The sequence below is a fragment of the Stegodyphus dumicola genome, chromosome 4 (assembly GCF_044657685.1).
Source record: "Stegodyphus dumicola isolate Sdum_Otavi_A_Nest chromosome 4, ASM4465768v1".
NCBI classification, from domain to species: Eukaryota; Metazoa; Arthropoda; class Arachnida; order Araneae; family Eresidae; genus Stegodyphus; species Stegodyphus dumicola.
In genome coordinates this window covers 50,555,623-50,574,204 of record NC_140771.1, presented here as the reverse complement: position 1 = coordinate 50,574,204, position 18,582 = coordinate 50,555,623, and the positions used below count along the sequence as shown (strand labels likewise).

The following is an 18,582-nucleotide window of genomic DNA, read 5'->3' as shown; positions in this document are numbered from 1 at the left end:
CCTTCTGACCCACAAGTCAATCAATAACTTTATTAGCAAAATTACGATGTCTAAATTTATTCCGGCATACAGCACATGCAAGTCTCCCAATTCTACCATGAATGTTTAATACAAACCGTATTCGATAGTTTTATTGTAAAAATATCATTTTGACACCATTAATTATCTTTTAACAGTTTAGTATAGTTGCAAATAATTTAACGTGTTCGCACAATCGTCGTGCTGAACAACTAGAATACATCTGTTGTCTTGCATGATTGTTTAACTTTCAAAAAAAGAGGAAAATAAGTTACAGTGTTTGGAGAATAAGAAACATATGTATTTATTACAAATAATTAAATTAAAAATACAACCGGCATTTACACTCTAAATTAAAAATACTACTGTGTGTGAGAGAAAATAATTTTATCATTTCGTGCACCATCATCGAGGAAGATTGTTCTATACCAGGGGTTCTCAACTGGGTAGGTATTGCCCCCCTAGGTGTAAATAAAATTTTAAAGGGGGTCAGTGATGATCAAGGTGTCGACTGGTGGTCGACGCCTGAAAATGCACCATCAACTGATCAGCATATTATTGCAAAGTATTTAATTAATTAAATTGATAATTAATTTTTTACTGATATAAAACTGTGTTACTGATGTAAAACTGCGTGCAAGGAAGAAATCACATCAAATAAATGTAAGGGGGAATACAATAAAATTATTTAACACGTTTTAAAAATAATAATTTTTTAATATTTAAAATTTTTGTGTAATAAGTGTAATATAAAAATGTAAAGCGCAAGATCACAATAGACATAATCAAAAAGATATGAAGGAAGCAAAATTAGAATGGAAAACAAGAAGCAAATTGAATGTTTTTGAATGAGTTTGATTACATTTAGATTCGAAATGTACGGGAAATTAGAACCTGCGTACGGGCAGAAACCTAACTGAACTATTTCAAATATATTTCCGATAATTTTTATTGAACAATCTAAGTCGCAAAAAGTCTCCCATTTTGGCTTCCCATATTAAGCTGATCCCATCAGTGTTTGGGAGCATAGGTGAAAAACCTGAATCCCCTTGCAAAACAGAGTAGTCAGTTTCATTTCATGATTTGATCAAATCTTGTTGAAGTCTTTCACCTTTTAAGTAATACTACATGACACACAAACAAACAAAAAAGGAGGGGGGGAGCAGATCAAAATGTTTTTCAGAAGATAACAATGTCAGTGCTTACAGAGGACGGAAAATATCAGAATCATTCCTTTCTTCCCTGAAATGAGAATCGAACTGTCTTGGCACACTTTCAACAACAGATCTACTATCCGTGGCTGAAATGTAAATCAGTATACAACAGATCTAGCTCCATTAATTCTTCTTAAATAATCTTAACACCGAAAACCATACCAATTATTTATTTGACATCTAGCTCAAATTGTTTCAGAAAGCCATGCTTGTGCGTATTTTATTTGATGTACACACATATTTATATATATTCTGCATAATTGCAAACAATATCTTCCTGCACACAAACCTACCAATTCAGAATAACAGGTAGATTTTAATATTTCTCAGTTCGGGTGCTTAGAATCTTAGTGTTCCATGAGAATCATTAAAGGTTGCACCATTTACACAAAATTCGAAATTTTTAACGCAAAGCTTCTTAAATGGGGTTCATCAAAATCCTAGAATTCTGCGAGAAATCATAAGAAACACATAAACCTACCAAATTTAGAATAATTAAATTTCAATTACTTGGAAGATGAGAGAAATCGTTAGAGTTTCGCAAAACATAGTGATGAACAAGAGAATATGTGAATATGTTGCCAATTATATGTAATGCTTATGCAGAAACATGAGTATTTAGTATCCCGCGATGATAAAAAAAAAATCAGACTTACTGTTTTAATATAAAGGAACAGAATATACGGATAATCTACTGTGGAACGCGACTGACTAGCATTTTCCAACTGTGATATACTTGAACGAAAACTCTCCTCGAAACCGAAACTACTCGTAAAATTTTAGAGCACCGCTATAACTCATTGGCATTTTGATATGTTTACGATTTCCAGTAAATGTTTTCCTTCCGCCTCAAATCAAGCGTCCAGTAACGGAAGTAGTTGGGAAACTCGCGTTTAAACTGCTCCCGAGCTGTAATCATTCGCTGATATGATTTTTCTCTGAACTTTCACACAACGTGTAATGCATACCTTGCTTCAATGAATCACGAAGCACCAAAACTCGATGTGATTACTAATTGTAAACATCTTTACCTTATCGATACAATCTTGTGACTTTGACGTACATGCTGAAATTATTTGACTCAGAAAAGATATTTTATCATACCATATCTCACTAGAACGAAGTGAATCTTTCATTTCTACGCAAAGCTTATGTAGCGAATAACTAACATTTATACCATGAAAACTGAGGAAAGAATTCTGGCATCATTTCCTTACATACTCTTAGTAGAACATATGCTTTAACGTTAGATAATTAGACATTATTAACATAAAATTTCTACTTTTACAATGACGATACTAAGATTATCGATAAATTATCAGCGAAGATAAGCAAATTTTCTTCAAAGAACTGTTTTTATATTATTGTCCATAATTACTTGATTTTACAGCATATTTACGGTGTGTGTGGTGTATTTAATTATGGCAAAGCACACTAGGGCTATCTACCTAAGGGAAGGGATGCCTTCGTGGAGGACTTTCTAAGGAGAACTGGCCTCGTATACACGTTACACATGGAGAAAACCACGAAAACGCCCATGCAGCCAGCCCGTTCGCGGGATTCGAACCTCGGACTGAACTACCAGTGTTCAGCGACTATACCGCTCGGCCGCTGGTGGGTACAGCATATTTACAATTATGACACTATGATGAAGTCTTATAATTAAATAGTTCTAAACTCCTACTTTCCTAAATTAATTCCTTCTAAGCTACGTTCTGTCTACTGGAGCATACTATAAAAGTATTTAGTTCATTAAATGTATCCAGGTTTTAACCAAAACGGTACAAGGCCAGATAAAAGCCACACAAATTTAAATGCATTTGTCTTAGTGTCATCGAATGAAAATCTTCCTGTCATTGTTTTCATTATTAAAATGCTGGAATAGATATTTATTTTGTACAGTCTAATAATAAATAAAATGAAGAAATTCTACATAAAAATTAACATAAATAAACCAGAAATTTTCACTGGCAGTGAAAACAACAGAAGCTATAGTGCTTCACGTTGTAGTTCCTTCATTATCATCCTCACTGAAATGAATGGAATCTCCAGTTATTCGGAAGGTGAGGTCTTTATTGTTCCTGAAAATACACATAGGTCTTTACGTTCAATTATTTTATATTATACGTGTTCAAAAAGTAATAGCTTTGCTCGGGTTCCTAACATTACTATCAAGATGATTAAAGTTGAAGTTGTTCAAGTTGATGATGATCAAGTTCATTCTATTTCTACCTTTTCTGACGATAGTTAGATCTGCAACCTAATCTTCACATTTCTTACGATCATATTTTTTCATTACGTTACGCTTCTGTCTCCTTACTCACCATGCGACTTACCAAACTACTAGTTTTTCGGAATGTTGCCGTTCGATATGCCTTAGGAATTTTGAGTTATCTTTCAAATTAAAGTTTTAGACACTAGGTACATTTGTTTCGGAGAAACAGACATGCAAACTGTAGTGCTCTCGCTGAAATTCGAACGTGGGTGCTCTCGCTGGGTTTCGAACTCCGGACCTGTCGACTGCTAGCCTAACGTGCTTTCAATTATACCACGAAGGCGCGTGATAAGGAGAGAGAAAATATATTACAAAGTTATAAGGTATTTCTCCCGCCTTCTTCGCATGCCTTCGTGGTGTAGTGGTTCTGCACGCTGAGCCGGTATTCTAGAGATCCGTGGTTCGATTCCCGGCGAAAGCGATTGCTCATTTTTCATCTTGCTTACTTCTAAAATATCTAATGTCTCTACAGTGGTGCCCGAACTAAAAAGAGTGTTGAATGAGGATTCTCCACATCCAGTACGTTTTCATAGCTGATTTGAGCGAAATGAAAAGATAACATCTTAAATAATGTTTAATATAATACAATTCATAATAAATTAAGTTAGTAGAGAAATATATTATAATACAAAATGTGTATCGCTGTTCAAGAACTTTAAGATCATTATTCGAAAAGCACCAGCTAATTTTTAAAAGATTTGTTTCTACTTTTTAAAAAAAGGAAAGGTGTGGATTTATAATTTGTAAAATCTTCAAATCATTATAATAAATTATACATTTTTTTATACAGAAATGTAAATATTATATTGAACATGTAATATAAACATGTTAAACTTGCAAATTATAAATGTATCCAGGTGTTAACCAAAACGTCCATACGATAATCAATCTTTCGCATGCAAAAAGTAAAATTTAGAAGGCATAAAATTTCTTAGGAAAAGTACATCACAGTTAATCTATAAAAAAACTTGTTCCGTTATGCTAAATGTAATTTAGAACTGATTTGAGAGATCCACAAGGAAACAGTTCTCTTCCATCCCCACATCTGGATTCGTTGACGTGTTTCCCAAACACACCAAAATGAGTAATTTACGCCACTTTTTTTTTCTTTTTTAACTTTTCTTTACTTTCCCGGGAAGAGTATTTTTTTCATCCTGGCTGTGAGGAAGTTACAGCAGAAACGAATTACATCGCAAATTACGTTACGAACAAGCTTTCTGGAATTTCGTTCAACACGAAAGTCTGTAACTCTTTTTTCCGCTACGATCTAAGAGCTGGAAATTGCGAGTACGTAAGTTCTCCATAATAACAATTATATGGAGAATTTATGTACTTCAAGTTTCCCCATAATACGAGTATATTATATTATTAATAAATCTACAACATAGAGGGTTTTTTTTAATTTCATGCTGATCGTGTCATTAAATATCAGTGAAAAGAAAATAATAAAAATAAATGGCAAAACAGGCAACATAGACAAAATGTAAATTTTAACTTAAGAGTAATGTTAACATAAGAGTTTTTTTTAACGGAGAGAAGTGTACTGTTTCATGTTTCAGTTAGCGTGTAAAATAACATTCTGAGAAAAAAGTAATAATAATCTGAAATAAGCTTCTAATCTAAACTCATGTCTTAGAAACTGTCGAAGAAGAACGGAAAGAATACAGAAAAAACGTATACCATTCCACACACACCTTGTCAAGTATTGCCATTGTATGGAATGTATGATCTTTATTTTACCTTTCACGCGTCTTCGCGTATTGCCACAGTAATGCATAGATCTTTCATATTTAATCAGTCTGTTTACTGATTAGCAACAGATAAAATGATTCAAAAGCAATAAATTCAGTTCTTAATAACTTGATTATTAATTTCAGTTTTTTTGATAATGGATCTAATAATTTTCAATAATGGATAATTTAATATACATTAAAATATATTACATTTTTACCGACCGATTATTTTTAAGAACATTTGCAACTTTGTTGTAATACGAAATAAAACATGTTTCTAGCACCATATTTTATGTAAGGGATAAAGAACTTTTTTCTAAATAATTTTATGTTTATATTTGATAATTTTCTATAAGTTTAATTGAAAAATAATTTAAAATTAATGTTTTCAACGGTAATCTCTATTTGGGAGTATTTCTCTATACTCTTAAGGGTCCACCAGCAGCCGAGCTGTAAAGTCGCTGAACACTGGTAGTTCGGTCCGAGGTTTGAATACCGCGAACGGGCTGGCTGCATGACGTTTTCGTGGTTTTCCCCATGTGTAACGTGTATGCGAGCCAGTTTTCCTTAGAAAGTCCTCAATGAAAGCATCGCGTCCCTTAGGCAGATAGCCCTAATGTGCTTTGCCATAATTAAATAAACCAAACCAACTATAATCTTAAGATTACAAGTTTCTTTTTATTTAAACAAATCTCTTTTAATAAATGGTCATGTACTCTTTAATACACGTATTTTGATATTTTTCTATTTATACCTTTTTTCTGTCAGTAGTTTTAGAAATTAAAACACATATATCCTCTACGGCAGAGATTCTCAACCGGTGATACGAGTACCACTGGTGGTACGCCAAGAAACAAAGTATTTTTAACGATTAAATTCAAAAATTAAATACCCCAGCATCCTGTTTCAGTTATTTTCTCTAACATCTCGTAAATATTTGATAATTGACTTTAGCAAAATAATCCGTTTTTATTTTCAAAAATATTCTTTTAGCCATAGACATAACAAAATTTGTCATAAATGATGTTTTTAAAGAGTACTATATATGAATGTTGTATTTAAAAGGAAATAAAAATAAATTCCTATAAAAAGATAATAGTATCTCATTAATTCTTTTAGAGTTAATCGATTTTTAGCGTGTCTACACTTTATGTCTCTACAATTTCCGGACTCATATTACCGTATTTTCAATTCGAATAATTTTTAAGTCGATTTGCTGTAATATTTCGTCTTCGTGTTGCTTTGTATCCCATATTATCCTATGCGATTTGAGAATATCGTCGTTTCATTTTAAGACGTAATATATTGTGCATTTAAATATTTATGAAAAAAATAATAAAACAAACCTAGATTTAAAAAATGGAAAATGGCTAGGATTGTCTAAGCGGAAAAGTTATGATTCAAAGGTGATGGATCCAGGACAAAATACTAGCACTAAGAATACTAATAAAAGGAAAGAAAAATTGTTTATAGAAAGTATAATGAAAGTTATTTATCATTTAGGTTTACTTCGAATGGAGATGAAATAGACGTTCAAACTCAGTGTGCTGTTTGCGGGGAACTATTATCGAATCAAAGTATGAAACCATCGTTTTTTAAAACACATCTTGAATCTAAGCATGCCAATTTAACAGATAAATCGGGAAAATATTTTAAGAGGAAATTATCGGAGTTCAAAAATAGTAAATAAGTAATGAAAGGTTTTATTACTTCAAGTGAGAAAGCTTTGGAAGCTAGTAACCTAGTAAGCCTAAGAATTGCCAAGACTGATTTAACGAACTTAGTTTACACTTACGTTTCGAAGAAGATAAACGAATTGCTAAAGAGTATTTATGTTGTGAATCTCTTCATGATAAAGCAACTGAAAATGAAATTTTCAAAGTAATTGACAATTTTATATCTGAGAATGATATTCCTTGGAATAAGTGCATTGCCTATAAAAGTGACGGAGCTTGTACTTTAGCAGGAAGACATTCTCGTGATATTTCTCAAATATAGAAAGTCGCGTTTGAACCGAATTTACTCACTTCTCCATTCATCGTGAAGTTTTAGAAGCCAAAACAATCCCCTAAAACTTGAAAATCATTTTGAATCAAGTTGTCAAAATTGTTGATTTTATTAAAAGCCGAGCTTTAAAATCAAGAATATTTACAATTTTATGCCACGAAATGGGCCATGAACATGGAAAGCTTTTGTTACATTCCGAAGTAAGATGTTTATCCCGAGGCATAGTTTAAAATCGTCTTTTTTTTGGGGGGGGGGGAACTTCTATCAGAAATTCAAATTTTCCTCTATGATTCTAAATCTTTTATTTAGTGATATATGGTTGCCGCGTTTAGAATAGAAATTTCCTGTGATCGACCTCTAATTGAAGATTTCAAAAATAGTACACTTGTTAACTTCTAGCTGAATCGAAAAAAGGAATTTAAAAGCAATTTAAATGAAGCTATTAAATTTTCATTGCCTTTTTGCACAAACTATTTGTGCGAACAAGGATTTTCTTCCATGTTATATTCGAAAAATAATTACAGAACAAAATTAAAAGTAGATTCTAGTTTACGAAAATTAACTGAAATAAGACCAGACATAAAGAAATCGATCTCTTTCAAACATGCCCATATTTCACACTAAATTTTAAAATTAAAATATCATAACTCAAATTTTGATATTTAAAATGTTAACCAAATTTTAATGTACTATTTTTTATGTGAGCATACTTCATACAAATAGGCAGTAGATTGTGCAAATGGCAAAATATATATTTTTAAATATCACTATTGAGAAACTGAGAGATAATCATTGTAAAATGTAGTGGTGGTACTTAAGTTTTGCAGTTTTTGTTTAGATTGTACGCGTTAGTCAAAAGGTTGAGAATCGCTGCTCTAAGGTTTTAAAAATTGTTTCACTAGTAAGTAAACGTCTCGTTAATTACACAAGCTACGAAAACAAAGCAAGGTGTCATTTAAGCACAACGAAAATGTTTTCATTATTAATTCTTATTACTCACGACCATTAGATATTCAGCCACGCCCATTCAAAAATGCAGGTGTAATTTTAAAAAAAAAAAAAAAAAAAAAACTAAAAGATTCATTTTTTTAATAGCAACTTGTGAAATTATTATGTAATTTCCTTTTTCGCGAATATTTTTCTAGAGTACGTTTAAAAGAAAAGAAACAGTTCTTAAAACAGAGCGATTTGAGCTGCAGAACTCATAAGATAAAAAGGAAAAGGGAAGAGGGAATATAAAAAGCAAAAAAAGAAAAAGAAAAGAAAGAAAGAAACAAGAAAATGGAGGAGTTCGCTCGCATTGAGACATTTAAACATCTGGGAAAGAGGTACAATAAAATGTCACTCATTCCGAACTAATTACAGGCTAAAATGTTTCTTTAATATTATTTCAAAACTCTTGACACATTTTTCGTGAAAATTGTGCACTGAACCATTTTACATAACAATGGACATCGGTATGAGTAAACAGTACTTGCCAACAACTTGACATGTTTCGTATAAATTTCACTAACTTACAACAAATGGAACCTTTTGCCTGGAGAGTTTATACACCAGTTTCTAAATTGTTCTTCGTTTTGTAGTGTTACATAGATTATAATAAGAAATTTCAATTTTGAGAAGAAAGAAACTTGATAAGAAACTGAATTCTAATACATAAAGAAATAAAATTCCATTTATTCGGAAATTCGAATAAACTGCTCGTTATTGGTTTAATTTTGTTTTTCCAACATGCAGGCACACTAAAACAAATACAACAAATTCTAAAGGCTTTCGCTCATTTCCATCGACTTATCCAAATTCACGGGTATGTGCCAGGAAATTTCAGCAAATTTAAATGATTATTATACCGGAGATGAAGAATCAACTGTACCCTCGCCAAGATTCGAACTCCAACTGCTAACTTGACGTGCTACCCAACAGCACCACGAGAGCACGCGTGGAGGAATGCCATAATACCTTACAAAATCAACCGGTATTTAACATGTGTACACTTATTAAATATTGGAGAATTAATGAGATAGATACTATATATAAAAAAAATTTCCGTCTGATATCTTCTAAATATCCGAAAAAATCCAAATTGTTGTCACGAATTATTCAATTAACTACACATTTCATTAAGAAATTCAGAAAATGCTGCTCTCTGTTTTCAGATTTGTAATTTTGTTCCATGAAAACATAAATCACATAAAATTTATAACACTGCCTTGCAGCAATCATATGTAAAAATTTTTGTTTTATAAGTACACAGATACTCATTGAAGCATATATTTTAAATTTTCTAATTTGCATTAGTTAATATTCAATAATTATTTAGTAGGATAAAGTTGTAATTAAATGCTGCGAATTTACGGCTTGAAACGCGCCCGTATAAATTATCGTGAGTTACGCTCGGTCAATAGAGAGAATGACAGCCTTAGATAAACGAAGCAGTTAAAACGTTCGCCGATAAGGAAAAGAGAACGAAGCTTTCTATCTTAAACTTAATTGATTCTGTACGGAACAAAATTAGTTTTTGCTTTAAAAAAAAATTAAAAGATTCATATTTTAACGTCGCACCAGAGGGTTTGTTAAGTTTGTTTTAATATTCTCGCCGAGATTTCAGAAATCAAACTGCTCTTGGACTCTCCTGCTTAAAGTACCTTTTTTTTTTTTTTTTTTTTTTTTTTTTTTTGTCTCTTTAACACTTTGCCATATAAAATTCAACAGCAAAATTACAAAATGTTTAACAGCTGTATGTTTTTAGAATTCTCGATAGAATGTTAAATGTTGCCATACTTTTTTTCAGTATAATTTCTCAGTTTAATTATATAAGTATATCAATATTCAGTTTTCTTAGTACAATGACTTACACAACCCTTTTTTCATCTTTTTATTATTAACCTTTTTTTCTCTTTAACGTAACATCAATAGAGAACTACAAAATTTTTAACAGCATAACATATCTTTAGAATTCCTGGGTGTTAAATGCTGTCATACATTTTTTTAACACTGACAATGTATTTCTTAAAATTAATACATAGCGGTTACATTTGGCAGCAGCATAGCTTTATTTGAAAAGTTAACAGACATGAACGTGATTCAAAGGAAAAGTGAAATTCTAGATTAATAGCATCTCTTCGGCTAAAAGTACACTTAATAAATTATTATACTCTCTGTCGCTTGAAGAAGTTGGAGATTTAACTTTTTTAGGGCAATGTGTTATGTGGTTTTCCCCGTTATGATCACTATATTACATGCAAAAAGTTTTAATTATTTACGACTGGATCTTTACAAAATAAGCAACTTTTGAAGTAATAGATTTTGTACGATAATTTAAATTTTACAAAGAATACCCAAGAATTTTCATTTTGCAAGAAAATAATTAAATACACATAAATAAAAATTAAATCATGCAACGTACAAAGTACGCAACATATAGCAATAAAAATATCTTATATTAATTACGATAAAGTTCCAAATATTCGTAAAAATTATTACCTGAATATTATAAACTAAATGTATTTTAATTAACCATATTATCTTTGAACTGTTGGTACTCAAAACGTATTTTCGAAGGCAAAAATTACAAAATGCACAAAGTATAATATTCTGAGAGATTGGTGTTGCCAGGACTTAACGGCAAATTTAAAACTTTTATATCACCACTTCTCAACAAAAATCTTCAATTTAAATCAAACCGTGATCCGCGACTATGGCTTATGCGCTTAGCCTTTTATTTTATTAAAATTTAATACCCGAGAAATCGTATTATATTTCATTAAAGAAAAAAACCTTAAAAACAGAGAAAAAAGCGTTTAGGATTCCAAAAAAACGCTACGATGGCTCCATTTACTGGGCTATCAAGAACACAGAAAAGCACGTAATATATTTTTAACAATTTGCATGAAATATGTACGAATTTTTATACGACCCCTTATTTTTTTAAGTGAGTATTTTCAGGCACATGTCTTTATCAATTTTTCAGTCAGAATTTCCGCTCTTTTTACTTCCTTGTACGAAGTAAAAAGGGAGTATTGTAATCGCGAAAAGTTTCAGGCACCATATTTTAACGAAAATATCCATTTTTACCGCTATCGAATGCAATTTAACGATGTTTTTGCGTTATATCTGTACGTAAGGCCAGAATAAAATACTCTTTTCCTTCAAAAAAATTATAAAACTGCTTTAAAATTAATTCTGAAGAGAGTCTTCCGTGGCGTCTGTACATACGTTTGTACAGACGCCACGGAAAGTTCTCTTCAGGATTAATTCTCAGGAAAATTCTTCAGGAAAATTCTCTTCAGGATTTTTCGCGATTACAATACTTCCTTTTTACTTCGTACAAGGAAGTAAAATGAGCGGAAATACTGACTGAAAAATTGATAAAGACATGTGCCTGAAAATACTCACTTAAAAAAAAATAAGGGGTCGTATAAAAAATTCGCACATATTTCATGCAAATTGTTAAAAATATATTACGCGCTTTTCTGTGTTCTTGATAGCCCAGTAAATGGAGCCATCGTAGCGTTTTTTGGAATCCTACGTACGTTTTTTGGACGTACGTTACGTTTTTTTGGAAACGTACGTGCGTACGTACGTATCTCGCATAACTCAAAAACGAGTAGCCTCAGAACGTTGAAATTTTGTATACAGGACTGCTATAACATGTAAATGTGCACCTCGTATTTTGGTTGCAATCGGCCGCACCAAACGTATATAAATATATTTATATATATATATCCACTCTGTTACCCGGCTCAGTGATCTCAGTTTCTTTACTCTTATATGTTCGTAAATTGTACATTTTTTGCTTTAAAAATGATTGTATTATGTTGTTTTTATCTTCCGGTTAAGGTTTTTATGCCTTTAGTAAATCTTTGTGTGCAACATTTTTAGAATTATCAACAATTTTAAAGTTGTCTAAGTGCCGCTAAGCCTTCTTTTAATGGCGGCCATTGATGTTTACATTTGAAACAGGAGACTAGTGGATTTGTTGCCAATCTAGAGAAACTTAGCTACGCAACAACAAAGATAATGCTTTCATTTATTATTGCCAATTAAATCATGCTTAATTCTTTCTGGAATTTTTTCGAGGAAATAAGTGTTTAAGATTTACTTCGTAATTTTTAATATAGATATTTAGAGTTTTTATGTATTTTTGCCTTCTCGCGAAATTAGAACTGAATTAATTAAATGAGAAATACTCAATCGTCTGTGAAAAATTGTTTCTTTTTTGTTTTGTTTGCTTAATTTCTTTTATACATCATTCTACCTTTATTATAGTATTTGAATAGAACATGTGGCAATGATTAGATAATTCTTTAAATGATATAAACTTTGTGCATTCTGAGTTATAATATGAACGAAATATAATACTGTTAAATAAACCTAGCGCCAGAGTGTCGCTATGGTAAACAAAGTGAATTTTAAAGAATGCATTTATTCTATTGTGTAGTTTTTGCGCTGTCGGCGAAGTAGGTTTAATTCAATCTAATAAGTTTAAATGAAATGCAAGAAAAAATGTGCATAATTTAATATTCCGTACAAGGAAGTCATATGGTGTACACATCAGATTTTTTAGTTCGGCACTAGAATTCATGTAGGTTTTTCAAGGTCAATGAGCTTTTTCTGCTTAAGAGCTGCATCATTTTTTATTTAGATCGTCATTTATTTTTAATTTTGATATTATATTTCTAATAGATTTGAAAGTGATACGCATTTCTATCTATAATTCAAAGAAATATTTCGAATGGAAATATAAATTTAACAATTGTTTAAAGACTGTTATATCTATTTAAACAGAGTTAGCTTGTTAGCTGCTTATATTGCTTCCATACAACTTTTTAAAATGTTGAGTAAAATGGTAGCTTTCCGATTTCATTCATTATGCGAAAATTTATGGTGAACTTTTGGAAAAGTAATGTTGATCGTTTCACTTACTGACAATTTTAATTTTGAAATTTTAGAGCCAAAAAAGTACTAAATTCCTTCCCATCGCTTCAAATAGAGTAATATTTATTTCAGTGATAAAAAATACGCGAGGATTAATGATTCATTTTTAGAATGGTTAGCAGCTAGCTACTGTTGTGTTTCTCAAAGACTTTTCAACTGCTTGAAAGCATAAAAAAATTGTGCAACAACAAATACGTTCCTCGGAACAACAGTAAATCAACGCTTTCTTTTACTTTCTAACTTTACAAAATACCTTTCGTGTGTAACATTAAATACTGAAACCATATTGTATAATTAGTGTTTATTTTTTCGTTAATGTATAAGATATATACAGTAATAACGGAGTTACAAAATTTACGTAGCATACAAGTGCATTTTTATGAAATTAAAACTATTTATTTACTCTGGAACATAACTATACACTGGAGAAGTGCAAGAAAAAAACGCCAAAAACAAGAGCCATTCTTTCCCCTTCCTCAACCCCCCATAAAAGAAACGATGTAAATAAAATTAAAAATGAGTCATTGTCAGATAACTAGAAAAACTGTTCCGGTGTCAAAAACATAATACCAAACATTCAAAGAATGATGCCAGCTTTTACGAATGACAGCGAAGTTTGTCACAGAGAATCTAATCTTATTCTTCTAATTTTTATTTTTCAACTGTTTGCAAAATTCCACCATTATAAGAGAAGCTTCACTTTATCTTATCATATGAGATGTTTTTGTTTATATAATTATCTAGGAACTTATTTATTCAAGCGATAAAATTAACAAACATCAACAGAAAAATAAAACATTTCCACCTTTTCCAGACTTTAGCAAATTTACTACCGAAAATTTAATTTTTACATTAACTTTCAAGAATTCATTACTCGCAAGTCTTGAATTATGATTTTCTTTTAAATTAAAAAAAAGCAGCTTAAACAGTAAACAAAATGCCAGTTTTATTTCAAGCTTTAAGAAAACATCTTAAACAGCAGTAAATGAAACAACATTTTAAATTTTTTTTATTGATCATGCAGCAAAATGTTATGTAAAAAAAAAAAAAGTACATGGAAGGAGCATAACTGCTTATATGTTATGCAGAGCTGGCAATAGTGAAGTTTATCACCTGTCCAACATGGCAGTCTTGTGATGAAAGTAATCACAGCTGCGTTGACATATGAACCCCAAACAGGATCATATATCATATATCTGAAAGAATTGTTCTCTCCATAAAAGCCTTTAACCAACGATAGTCACGAAAATTATAACCTATAAGAGAAATTCTAGAGTAATAGGGTCTAAAATAGAAAATGAATGTCACGTTATATTATTTTAATTACGTTTAAATTCATATAATGTGTTACTATAAAAAATACTATTAAAGTTGTGCGGATATTTTCGCCAGAATAATGAAAAGAAATCTATTTCGGTAAATATATTAAATTAGTTAATAAACAGTAAAGAAAATGCTGCATTTTTAATACTGAATCGAGGCTACATTTCGAAGAGCCAGTTGGCAACAAGCGAAATGGATTATTATAATTATATACAATCTAACATCAGTATATTCGATGCTATTCCTCTCATATTTAGTTTAACTGAAATGTTCTACAGAAAAGTATATGCTATGGCAGACAGGAATCTTTTCAAATAACTTTTGTAAAATTTAGTTAAGAACCTCAAATTATAATAAAAGTTTTTTAAAATAAAGAAAATTTCTGAATAATGGATTCTTCACATTCTTGAAGATCATAAACTAATTCAAATATATCAATGTTTACATAATGTTACAATGAAACATAACCAAAATTGGCAATTCACGGAGTTCAATTACAGACATGGCATACAATTATTTCGTTAGCCGCTTAGCTTCTCTGAGATTTATTTTGCTGGTTGCCATTCGCGTGACACAAAAATTACGCTTTTATGGCTCAATTATAAGATAGAAAACAAATTACGAACTTTCTTGTACATGAAATTGTGTCTATAGTATCTTATAAATCACCGTATTTAAATCACCTGCGCTCTCTATGTCTCTCCTTGTTTTTTCGCCACAGGAATCTTCGATAGTATTTTATTCGGCAACATGAAATGCCGTGAAGGCTAAAAAGGCTATCTCTTGAGATCGAATAAGGGCACGAAACAATAGTATATACGGTATCACTGGATATTCTTATAACTGATACCAGCTTATGATTTCCCTTTCATATTTATTTAACTTATTAAGATTTACCCTAATTTACTTTCAAATTAAGTAAAATTCCCTTTCAGATTTATTTAAAGATTTTTCTGATAATTTTCTTAATTAATTTTTATCATCTTTATCACTTTCAAGTCTTTATTATTACGAAAATAAAAGAAGAAAGAAACATGTAGACGATATCCATATATTTTTACAGAATTTTATTATTATCATTAGATTTATTTTTGACGCAAACGATAATTTAATAATAGGAAAATTAAAATAAAATCTGAAACAGATTTGGATTATATAACATTACAAATGGCTTTTATTAACTATGGTATAAACCAGGTATAGACATTAAAAAAATTCCACGGTATAAATTTCTTTCATTTATGGAAAATATCTGATCTTTTCAATTCCATTTATTAACAGCAATCAAATCACTACTCTGAAAGTCGGAACAAAATACCTTAGTCATCTAAGCCTTGCAAAATATCTTAGTAATCGAAAAATATGGAGTTATTATTGAGAACTGCATAGCTGGCCCACTGTGCTGCACTAATAAGCAATGTTCTGTTATAAGCTGATGACCACATGAGAAATCTTGTAAGCGGTTACTAGCAAAATAGGATGTTATTCCCAATGGGTAAAGCAACAGCTTCTACGATTTAATGAATAGAGATAAAAGACAGCATTTTCTTCGAGAACTGGAAACATTACTTCTTTCATGCGATTAACTACTTTAAATATACTAAAAAAAGGCTCAACCTGGTTTATTACTTATAAACAATGTCACTTTAATATTATATAATAAAAAATAATAACCTTATGATCCATTCAAATAGGAACAAAGCGTATAATAATGACCTCGCATTTTCAATACTTTATCTGATACCTGAGAAAAACTGACTATTTAATATCGAAAATCTTTTAATTACCGACATAATTAATTTCTGTGATACATAGAGATTACTATTTTTTGGCATACCTAATTAATAGTGCACAAAATAAGCATAAGGCATTTAATTTAAGAATTAAACGTACATTTTGAGAGATGTACAGAATCTATATTTCTGGCTTTCAGTTTCTAGAAATTCAAGCGGGAACTCATCTCTACTATTTCTCAACTATGATAATACCTCTAAATAATGAAGAATCGGTTTGTACATGTGTTTTCATATTTCTTGTATTGTGAGAAAATGAAGGTACCTAAAGCCACCAAATTTTGAATACGACCAGTCCTCTACCTAAAACGGTGCGCCTTGAAATCCGAACTTGAATTTCGAATTTGATTTTTTATTTATTGGTGAATGTTTGATTAACTCAGCTATTTGAAAGTGAGTAGTGGCAAAAACTTTTCGAAATAAAAACATTTTTCTCCGATGCACCACTGTTGCCATTCGACAAAATGAAAGATATTTAACTTTCAATTTAGATCAACCAACTCGACTGTTTAACAGTCTGCCTGAAATAAAATATTTTTATCTCTCACGCTCCAGCGTATTGCCATTTAGTACAGCATAAGATATTTAACGTTCAAATTTAATCTGTTAATGATCAACAAACTAAGCGATTTAAAAGCAATAAACTCAATTCTTAAGAATATTTTTTCTACTTTTTAATATGACTGATTTAAATGCAAATGCGCTTAAATCAGATGTCTAATTAGAAACACTTTTTTATGAAATTAACTAACGGGACTCATTAAAATCATATATATACAATAATCTTATAATAACTCAGGGGACTGCGCAAGCGGCTAATTACTTTTATTTTTGTTGCCCGATCTGCTAATCTAAGGGATACAGGTTCCTAATATAAGAGGGTATTTTCGGCAACAACTATAACACACTTGTTTAAAATATTAAGAACGTTGTTGAGAATGCATTCAAATCAATATATTTACAGCATTTTAAATATTCATAGTAACTAAATGCGCCAATGACTCCGCTGATACGTAAATAAAACAACCCTTTTGTTAAAATAAAGACTTTTAAAGGTAAAATAAATAAAGTTTCCTGATAGGTGAAAATATAAAGACTACTTTATGGACAAAATAAATAAACGTTGAAAAAATATTTTAAGCAATTATAATCGATATTCAGAATATCACAAATATAAAAAACCAAAATAAACAAAAAAAAAAATGAATAAATAAATTAATTAAAAATACAAGTTTAAAAATATATATCCGTCCATCGCGGAAAACAGGCGCAAAAAGTAAATACAATTAAAATAAGTTCATTAGTTTTACAGCTGCTATCTTACTCATTTCATTCATGGAAAAAAAAAAAAAAAACTTAAAGAAAACCCTAAGTGAAAATACTCTTAATTACAGTTTTACCTTCAAACCAGACAACATTTATACTAGCTTTCTCTATTTCAGACCTGCAATTTCTAAAGATCAATTCATATAATCTAACACCTTATGCCGTACTATAAATACAAGAGGGAGAAAAAAGGCGAAAAGTTATACATTCCTCTGTTATTAGTAATACACCCGTTAATAACTGCCAGCCAGCTAGATGATAATAGTTTGCCAGTCTTATAGAACGAAGGAGGGTCATAAATCAACACGTTGCAAATCATAAAGTTCAAAAGAAAAAGTCACGTCGTTGAGTAGAACTGTGTGCGCACAGCAGGTTGCAACCCATTGTAAAAACATATACAAACGCTGAAAACCCCTAACCTGGCCTCTTCTTAAATACTGAAACTAAACACAGAATACAAAAATAAATTTTTGAAAACTTACTTGTTTCCCATGTTATTGCAATTGTGTGAAAAGTTATGTCAAATCCGTTCAGTCAGCAATAACAATTGTTGATCAATCCTGTGAAGTTGCGATTCACAAATCGAGATTCGCAAAAACTTAATGACGGAGTTCAGAAAAATAAATGAACACAAGGAGCAACCACTTCTCTCCACATCCGGCAACTTCCAATCAAAACGCGTTCCGGGGATGGAATTGCAAGTTCGCCCTCGGAACGCGTGAAGACGCTCATGGTTGCTGGAATTCATTTTTATCGCCAAATTCGCCAAATCTATAGAATAAGTCTTAAAAGTTTTTCACTTTACGTGACTTAAAAATAAAATAGAACGCAAGGAAAATATCATTTGTAAAGATATTAAATTGCTTTTAAGGTTATTAATTTATTTTCGTAATATTCTGAGCGAATTAAAAAATTTTTCATAGTGTAGTGATAGGAATTTTGTTTATAATCTGAAA

General features: G+C 30.8%; 1 protein-coding gene across 1 annotated transcript in view; it reads right to left on the bottom strand.

Annotated features, from left to right (window-relative positions):
• Positions 1 to 18,326, bottom strand: part of nemy (cytochrome b561 family member no extended memory) — a 151,852-nt gene extending 133,526 nt beyond the window's left edge. The window contains exon 1 of the mRNA XM_035370336.2: positions 18,109 to 18,326. Within this exon, the coding sequence (XP_035226227.1) occupies positions 18,109 to 18,119 (11 nt within the window). The 5' untranslated portion in view covers positions 18,120 to 18,326. The remainder of the gene's footprint in view (positions 1 to 18,108) is intronic.
• Between the last annotated feature and the right edge of the window lie 256 nt (positions 18,327 to 18,582).